Genomic DNA, 9,806 nt, shown 5'->3' on the forward strand with positions numbered 1-9,806 from the left:
GTGTAAATTGTTTGATTTCAACTCCTTGCATTTCAATAATGGAAAATCTGGAATTTTGGATAAGGGCATATTTCCTTTCACGTGTGTTAAAACAACAAGCACAAAAAACTTTATATTGTCAATTTAAGTTTTCTTGTCATGGAGATGCCTCTCGTGGCAACACATTTTTAGAGGGACCAATTAAGCTGGGAATACCGTAGTCAAACACGGTTTAGTTCATTTTTTTTTTCCTACAAGCATGATATATATAGGTTCAATTGTGTTCCTATTCCTACATGGCTCCTGGTTTTGACTAAATATTTAGGCCCAAATAGTCAAATATTTTTCTATTATTACAATTAATTTTGAAATTTATCAGCAAAAGAAATTATTAAAACTATAGAAATAGGTACGTCAACGTTTTGATTCAATGTATCATCGGTGTTAATCATAAAACTGTTTGATTTTGCGTAGGAATGAACAAATTGTACGGTGCAAAGAACTGATGAGACGCAAGCAACTCATGACTGCGTGACTGTGGTCTCTGTTCTGGTTTTACGTGATGGTGAAATTTGTACGGCAATAAGAGATATGGCAGAGACATAGAAAGAGTTTGCTTTGCGTAATGGGTGACCTTTTAACCTTACTTGCACCTGTGCTTCGTGAAACAACAAACTCACCCATGATCTTGCCAAATAATATTAATTATTATTTTTTATAATATTAATAATAGATAATAAAATTTATAAATAAATTAATAATAATATAATATTAGTTTTTATAAAATTATTATTATTTATTTATTTATTTATTATCTTTTTTAATATGTTTAAAACAACTTAAAATGTTATTATTTTGAAATTGAAGAATACCAATTTACCATTCAACGATGGGTCAGAGCCTATCAGATAAACAAAGCCCAAAAATGATTCTTATCTCCACAATCTTCAAGATTAAACTAATTTACGTATAGGGTACAGTGCTTATCAGTAACAATTAATAGCATTAACTAGGCGCTTGGAACTCTGCGATTCAGAGTGGTCACTTCACTTCTCTGCAAAACCCAAACAAAATTAGACAAGTGATTCTATGATTGATCCTTAATTGTACCTTCCGATAAGTTTTGTAAAGTGTTGATTTATGATACATTTCTCAAAAATTACTACTTTTTAAAATACTAGTATTTAATTGTCATACAATTTTTAATCTCATACGGTATAAAATAACAAATGAGAGAAAATTGCTCTGTCAATGATGACTATGGTTTTCTCACAAATCACAATTACGCATGCTAAATTGTCTAATGAGATAACTCATTTTATAGTTAGTTTGATTAGAATACGGGCACACCTTAACTATTAAGTGAGCAATGATCATTCACATCAAGAATTCAATAATAAATACTAGTACCTATTATCTTCTTTAAAAAATGCCTATTTTCATAATTAAAATGGCATAATATTAATTTCTACAACCGATATTATTTAATTTCACCAACTCAATATTCAAATACTTGACTAAATAAATACTATCGTAACTAAAATGGCATAATAATGACAGATATGATAATAAAAGTAAATAACTAATACATAGTATATCATAAAGATATAATATTTAGTTTCACCAACTCAATATTCAAAGACTTGTTTAAATATAGGCGTGACGAAAGAAAAAAAGTTAAAAGATAACATAACGCGTTCGATTCACTACAATTTATAAGAACGATAGTCTATTTTAATGCAACCAAATATTGAGAGACAACATAACACGATCAATTCAATTTATAGAGAAAATATCTATTTAATACAGCTAGCAAGTTGGCCATTTTTTACTCTGTCCCCCTTTTTTTTCCCAGTCTTTACTCCTACAAGTCTATCCAAAAAATTATTGTATAATCCAGAATTATGTCATCCTAATCAATCTTTATCCATTACATTATCAAGTATTTTTTTCATAAATTAAAAAATATAATTACATATTTCATAAAAAATAGTTGAAATCACATAATCTTATAACATATATACATTAGTTTCTCCGGCCCCACAGCAGATTCCAATGAATGGAAATGAAGTGCATTGTGCATTTTTGCACGTTTTTGGATAAGCGTATAAAGTGAGAAAATAGAGTACAACAGGATTCTGGACTGTAAGATTCGATAAAGTATACTCGATTGTTCTCCCTAGGCAAAGTACCCTCTCTCTTAATTATCAATTCAAATTACACCTTTTGCCCACGCTCCTGCCATACCTTTTTCACTTGTTTATCCATATTATTTATCAGTATCTCTACCTCTAAATGCAGGATTTTGATCACTATTGTTGGTTTAAAGTGCATTGTTTCAAATGAAAAACATGCCTTTTGGTTGTACTCTTCTTTGGACTGAACTTCTCATAGTTAATCATTCAGAAATTATTGTTTCTTTTTCTACCGATTACAAAATTATCGTTTAAATCAATTTGATGAATGATGAATAGTACTCCTACCATCCCATTTTAATTGTTCCAAAATATTTGATATTGTAATTTTATAATATAATATTAATTATTTTGTTTTGTTTGTATCTCTTATAATATTAATAGTGGATGACAAAATTTATAAATAAAGTAATGATAATATAAAATTAATTTTATAAAATTACTATTCTTTCATTTATTTATTATTTTTCTTAATATGTATAAAACAATTTAGGATGATTATTATTTGAAAACGAAGAGAGTACTACTTTTGTTTAGGAAAAATAACTAGTACATGTAAACTGAAATGTTTGTATTTTTAACAGTGTGATATTTGCACTCTATTTTTATTTTTACTTGTTTTTATCACAACACTTTACTTATCATATCTTTTACTTTTTTTCTCTTATTTTTCTTTTTCTTCTGATATTTTTACAGTCTATTTATATTGGTCTTCCTTCCACCTCTTATAATGAAAAATGAGGTTTACATTCATCAATTTTCTTTATTTTATTAAGTTCGTTTTGCAAAGACATAAGCTCGTGCTTATGCTTTTTGTACAGTACATTTACATGTGTGTTTCGGATGGCGGCACGGTTAAGTAAAATCATGGCCGATCCTATGGTGGACTAAAACAACACATTGTTACTTCTAAAAATTCAGTCACACCACTATTTTTGCTTTCAAAATCGATTACATGTTGTATCCAAACACTACATGTCTTTTGATAATCAATTCATGGTGGATAAATAGTCACTTGTGTAATTTACTAACAAATGCATTTTTGAAAAATAAAAATATAAAATTTAGTCCTTGAAAATATAAAAAGTTCGACAAATATATTTGACCGTTAACTTCAGTCCATCACAATTAATAAAATAACCTACGTGACATGGAAGGACAAATTTATCACTAAAATGATTGTCAACGTGGATTGCCAACATAAGGGCATACTTGTCATAATATTTTTTTTATTTTTCATTTTCCTACTCTGTTGACAAATGCGTCCCTGAAATATAAAAATGAAAAATTTAATACCAGAAAGTGCGACAAATATATCCAGACGTTAATAATAGATTGTGAATAATAATAATAATAATAATAATAATAATAATTATTATTATTATTATTATGTGTTTGTAATTTACTACTCTTATTTGATTAGTACTTATGCAATATGTTTTTAAAATGGCCTTTTAATATATATATATATATATATATATATATATATATATATATATATATTATTTTGATTTCCTTGTCAAACTTTAATCTTTGCTGTTAAAAAAAAATTTTATCTTATATCTTATAATTTTATTAAATTTTTATTAAATTTCTCACTTTTAATCTTTAAAATTATTTCATATCTCAATTTCAATTTAAGTATTCTTATATTTAGATTGAAAATAATATGTTGAGAATTTTGAGTAGAAAAAACACAACCGGTCGTGGAACCAAATTTATTTATTTTAAAAAATAATTTAATAAACTATTATTTTTTTTAAAAAAAAAAGTCTCTCAAAATTTAAACTAGATAAAGCTAAAGTGGAATTATAAGTTTTTTTTTAATCAATAAAATGTATATATATACCTCAAATATGAAAGAATCCATTGGATAAATCTTATATTTTTTCACTCGAGACAACACTTATTATACATAATATTAATGAAATAAAAATGGTTACTAACAAATAAATAATCCAAATAAATTTTAAAAAAATATAATAATGTTCAAACTAATACAAAGGTTAACTTAAACAAAACAAAAAAAAACTAATAGAGAGGTTTATTTTTTTCCTTTAGAACGTAAAGTTGTATTTCTTGCGGACTGCAACGACCTTGCATTTCATTTGGCATACTGTGGTAGAGTATGTAATAAAGATTAATAATTAATTGAAGAAATAAAAAATTTCAAGAAATAAAATACTTTCATTTTTTAAAATGGCAACTCAATTTTTTATATCATAAAACTAAAGAAATTTATTTTATTTTAAAAAATAAGTAGTTATATTGATTAATTAAAAAACTAATTAGCAATTTAATAGATGGATAAATAGATAGATAGTATAAGAGTTCAAATATTAAGTTGTATTTTATTGTTTTTTTAATTCATTTTTTCCTAACTTCTCTCTTATACAATTTATTATTAATGTCTGAATATATTTGTCGCATTTTTTTATACTTTCGAGAACTAAATTTTATATTTTTATCTTTCACGAACGCATTTGTTAACGGAATAGGAAGACGAAAAGTCAAAAAAAATATTATGACAAATATGCCCATACGCTGACAATCCACATTGAGAATTATTTCAGTGACAAATTTATTCTTCCGTACCATGTAGACTATTTTATTAATAGTGACGAATGAAAGTTAACAACTGAATATATTTATCGCACTTTTTACACTTTCAATGATTAAATTTTATATTTTCATATTTTAGGAACGCATTTGTCAACGAATTATACATTAAGAAACAAAAGTAAACTATTTACCCTTCATAGTGTGATTGAGTACATGCAAAATCGTGATGAGTGATTAGAAATCATGTAAAAAGGGTAGTTTTATATTCATCATGAAATTAAAATTGATTTTTCCTCATCTTACTGCCATTCGAAATATATATTTATTTGGTTCTTCGATGCGTCTTGGATGGTGAAAATTAATTTGATGTATCATTCAGTCATATATTTTTTTAAATATATTTTTTATTCTTGTAAATTTATGTTTGGTTTTTGTAAAAAATAATTGTTATTTTTAGTTTCAGTAAGTTTGGATTTTTTTTTTTAATTTTAATCTCTTTAAGATTTCATTCTTTAGTCTTTAAGAATTGAAATGGAAAAACATAAACTTATAACAAGAAATAAAAAGGAACAAAATAAATTATGTGGACTAAAAGTGAAAAGATACAAAATTACAAGGATTAAAAATTAATAAACTAATCTATAGAGATTAAAATTGAAAAAATATGAACTTACATAAACTAAAAACATATTTAAATCTATATTTTTTTTATCATATTATTAGTGTAAAATATTCATCAATTCTATTATGATCAATCGCCAATCAAAAACTTAATAATCTTCATGAAATTCCCTCTTTCTAATCACATTTTTTTTATTCATAAAACTTAAAAACAGAGTCTAGTATTGTTTAGACTAATGAATTGTTGGTATATCATTAAATAACATAAAGTAAAATATTTTTTTCTTGAAAATTGTTATATGAAAGTGAAGCACCCGAATTTTTTTCTTAACTAAAGGAATTGAGATAAGAAAATTATTAGTCGAACGATAATGTCAATTTTATTTTTTTTATGAATGATAGTTTGATAAAAAAAATAATAACTCAACACTATTAGTGACTTTTTGTTTTAAAAAAGAAAGAGGTCTAGAAAGAGAAGGAAAGAAGTGTTTTAATGCTACGAATGAGGTTGGCAGTTTGGACCCATTGTGGATTGGAAAATTGTAATAACATGAGATTAAACAAACCCCAGTTTTATGCTCCCAAAATGGCCTCGAATTTGATTGTAGGAGAGCTGGCCACCGAATCCCTCTATGTTGATGCCCTCAATTAACTATTTCCCCAATCTTTTCTCAACTGACAAGTGAGCAAGAGTGTGGTGGGGTCATATTGCCTTCCAAATTTCAATCAATTCTTCTGCTAGATTGGGGCCCCAATATTCTTATGCGTCTCCGTTCCTCCTTTGTTTAGAGTGGCAATGATAACATTTTAAAACTAAATTCACACAGATAGATGGATTAACTGGTTGAACGAATTGAAATAAAATCCCACACTTCCAATTCTGAACCCCCTTTTCCACTGAGGCACAATAATTAAAGTGCAAGCCTCCGCGAATTTACTATACCCCAAATCCAATGGCACATGATTTTCTCGGTTTTACTACTAATTAATTCCTGCAAAACACACATGCACATATGACATATCCCTATCAGCACCAGGTACGTAGGTAAGACTAGGAGTAAGTTTTGAAATAATAATAACAACAACAATCTTCTTCTGTTTTCTGGTTTCTAATTATGTGAACTTTTTTTAACCCACGCTGGTTATAGATGATGTTTTATTTATTTACATCACTGCAAACCAGCTGTAAAACCTTCCCTTTCCAACTTAGTTGTTGATTGTCCAATTGCAAAAAGATATGGAAACGGGGCATTCTGATAGCATTTCAGAATCATGGTCAGCCATCCATCCATCTGTGGCAGCAACAGCAGCAAAGTTGAAAATAAAATTTCCACATTAGTGTAAAGGGAAAAAAAAAGAGAGAATCCTTTGAAAAGGTGTGTAGTGTAGCGTAAACACACACACACACACTGGCTGGCTCTCAAGTCCAATGGATTAGGCCCCATCTCTGATTTGTGATTTGTTCCCAAAACCTTTTTGTTTGTTTCTTCCACACCCTCTCTCGGTACTTATTTGAGTTATAATCCCCTCTCTTTGGCCCACCCACAAACAAACCTTTTCTTCTCAGTTCTCCCCCATTCCCATTCACTCTCTATAAATACACCCTACACCATTTCCATTAAATTACAACAACTTTTCCCAACCTCACATCTCTCTTTTTTTCTTGTCTTATACTTAAAAAGAATGAATGAATACTGGACCTCGTTGGCGTCACTTCTTGGTGTGTTTGCCTTCTGCCAAACCATCCTCCAAGCAGTGTTCCCACCGGAGCTCCGCTTCGCTTCCGTGAAGCTCTTCTACCGTATCTTCCACTGCTTCTCCTCCTACTGCTACTTCGACATCACGGAGATCGACGGCGTCAACACCAACGAGCTCTACAACGCCGTCCAGCTCTACCTGAGCTCCTCCGTCTCCATCACCGGTAACCGCCTCAGCCTCACACGCGCCGTCAACTCCTCGGGCTTCACCTTCGGGCTGGCCAACAATGACAGCATCGTCGACACCTTCAATGGCGTGAACGTGCTGTGGGAGCACGTGGTGACGCAGCGGCAGGCCCAGACCTTCTCGTGGCGCCCACTCCCCGACGAGAAGCGTGGCTTCACGCTCCGGATCAAGAAGAAGGACAAGTCCTTCATCCTAAACTCCTACCTGGATTACATTATGGAGAGAGCCAGCGACATTCGGAGGAACAATCAGGATCGGCTCCTCTACACGAATTCCAGGGGTGGCTCCCTGGACTCCCGGGGCCACCCTTGGGAATCTGTGCCCTTCAAGCACCCCAGCACCTTTGACACATTGGCTATGGACCCTCACAAGAAGAAAGAGATCATGGAGGATCTTCTGGACTTCGCCAATGGACAATCTTTTTACCATAAAACCGGTAGGGCTTGGAAGAGAGGCTACCTTCTATATGGCCCTCCAGGTACTGGCAAGTCAAGCATGATCGCCGCCATGGCCAATTTTCTCGGTTATGATATTTACGATCTTGAGCTCACTGAGGTGCATAACAACTCTGAACTCAGGAAGCTTCTCATGAAAACCAGCTCCAAGTCGATAATAGTCATTGAAGATATTGATTGCTCCATCAACCTCACCGGTAGAAAGAACAATAACGGTTCTGTTTCTGTTTCTGCTTCGAGGAGTTACTATGATTCCGAGATACGAGCAGGTGGTGGTTGTGGTGAGGAGGGTGGGAATAATATTACTCTGTCTGGGTTGCTGAATTTTACTGATGGCTTGTGGTCTTGTTGTGGAAGTGAGAGGATTTTTGTGTTTACCACCAACCACATTGAGAAGCTTGACCCGGCTCTGCTGCGGAGTGGGAGAATGGATATGCATATTTTCATGAGTTACTGTTCGTTCCCGGCGCTGAAGATTCTGCTGAAGAATTACTTGGGGTGTGAAGCGTGTGAGCTTGAGGAGTCGATTTTGAAGCAGCTGGAGGAGGTTGTCGACGTGGCGCGGATGACTCCGGCCGATATCAGCGAGGTCTTGATCAAGAACAGGCGCAAGAAGGAGAAGGCGGTGGAGGAGTTGTTGGAGACGTTGAAGCTGAGAGCGGAGATGAATGAGAAGAGTGGTGTTTTGAGGGGGAAAAATGTGGTTGAAGAGGAGGAAGAAGAGGAAGAGCAAGAGAAGAGGGCTTTGGACAGTGAGAGTCCTAAGCAGGAGTCAGAGATTGAGGACAATTGCAAGGAGGAGGAGGAGGAGGAAGAAGAGAAGATCAAGTGATATATAGTGATGTGATAATAATGTTGTTTGTTCCCCCGTCCAATGGAGAGAATGGATCCTATCCAAGTGTAGTACTCGATCATCATCAACAATTTTTTTTACGGGGGATATCAGATATGACTTGTGAGATACAGGGGAAGAGGCTAGGGGGGCTTCCAATTTTAAAAACATGTCACATACTTGTGTCTCTTTTAGTTTTGAATAATGGACTCCTTTATTGTTAGATATGTAGGGAAAGTTTATTTGCATCGTGATTATGTAGTTTAAGATTTGTTCCCTTTAGTACATTTTGTTTTGGCTCCGGGTAGGACTTTACACCCTGACATGCTTTGGGAGCCAGCTGGGATGTTGGTGAACACTTGGGTGCACATGGCATGGGAAAGGTTGGTGTCTTGATGGGACGTGTAGGGGAATATTGGTAATAAGTAGGGTAGGACTATTACCTAATGCCAATTTGAATCATACAACGAAGATGAGGGCTGTTTGGGTTGTGCCTTCAGATTATCCTTGTTCTAAGCGATTTGTGACGCTGCCTATTTTTAAATTCTAAGTTATATAAACTTGTTTTTGAACTGGTTATGATGTAATCATCATATGACAATGTTATGATATAAAATTGGTCATGATGTAATCATCATGACACAGTTTCACAGTCAGTAAAATTGGAATTAATTTAACAAACCCGTGTATCAATAATTTCAAATTATATAGGTTAAAATGACACATAAGTTACTTCTATATGCTTCAACTGAAAGATTTCAATAGATATAAGGCGATTTGGATCTTTCTAACCTAATAAAACTTAATATTTTAACAATTAACATTTGTTTATAAAAAAAACTAAAAGACTTTAATTAAGTGCATGTTGGAATCACTCTTATGCCAAATTCCAACCTATGTTTTGAGAAACACGACCTTCATGCTTTTACGATGAAGTGACTTTGAGCTTCGCATTGTTACAAGTCCACCACAAAAACACACATGTATTAAAGCAATCATCCACTTAGGGTTTAGTTTGGTGGCATTCTACTTGATTTGTTCTAATTAAGGACGTAGAAGTGCCTTGGTTGTTTACTAGTGTGGGTCTATGAGTAGGATTTTTAGAGTTGGTGTCAATTTTTGTGTAATCTTACTCCACATGTTGATTCGATGCGGCTCTTTAAGATTTGATCATATCCCTTTTATTATTACAAACATCATATCATGATCCAATTTTTT

The 9,806-nt window shown here is 32.2% G+C and overlaps 1 protein-coding gene across 1 annotated transcript; it reads left to right on the forward strand.

Annotated features, from left to right (window-relative positions):
* The first annotated feature begins 6,824 nt into the window (after positions 1-6,824).
* LOC114381139 (AAA-ATPase At5g57480-like) lies at positions 6,825-9,160 on the forward strand. Its single transcript, XM_028340321.1, has one exon. The coding sequence runs from the start codon at positions 7,041-7,043 to the stop codon at positions 8,586-8,588; it is 1,548 nt and encodes a 515-aa protein (XP_028196122.1). The 5' UTR covers positions 6,825-7,040; the 3' UTR covers positions 8,589-9,160.
* The last annotated feature ends 646 nt before the right edge of the window (positions 9,161-9,806 follow it).

The sequence above is a fragment of the Glycine soja genome, chromosome 13 (assembly GCF_004193775.1).
Source record: "Glycine soja cultivar W05 chromosome 13, ASM419377v2, whole genome shotgun sequence".
NCBI lineage: Eukaryota > Viridiplantae > Streptophyta > Magnoliopsida > Fabales > Fabaceae > Glycine > Glycine soja.

Excerpts from the sequence above, each read along its gene's own strand:
- LOC114381139 (XM_028340321.1), top strand. The coding sequence starts at position 7,041 with ATGAATGAATACTGGACCTCGTTGGCGTCACTTCTTGGTGTGTTTGCC.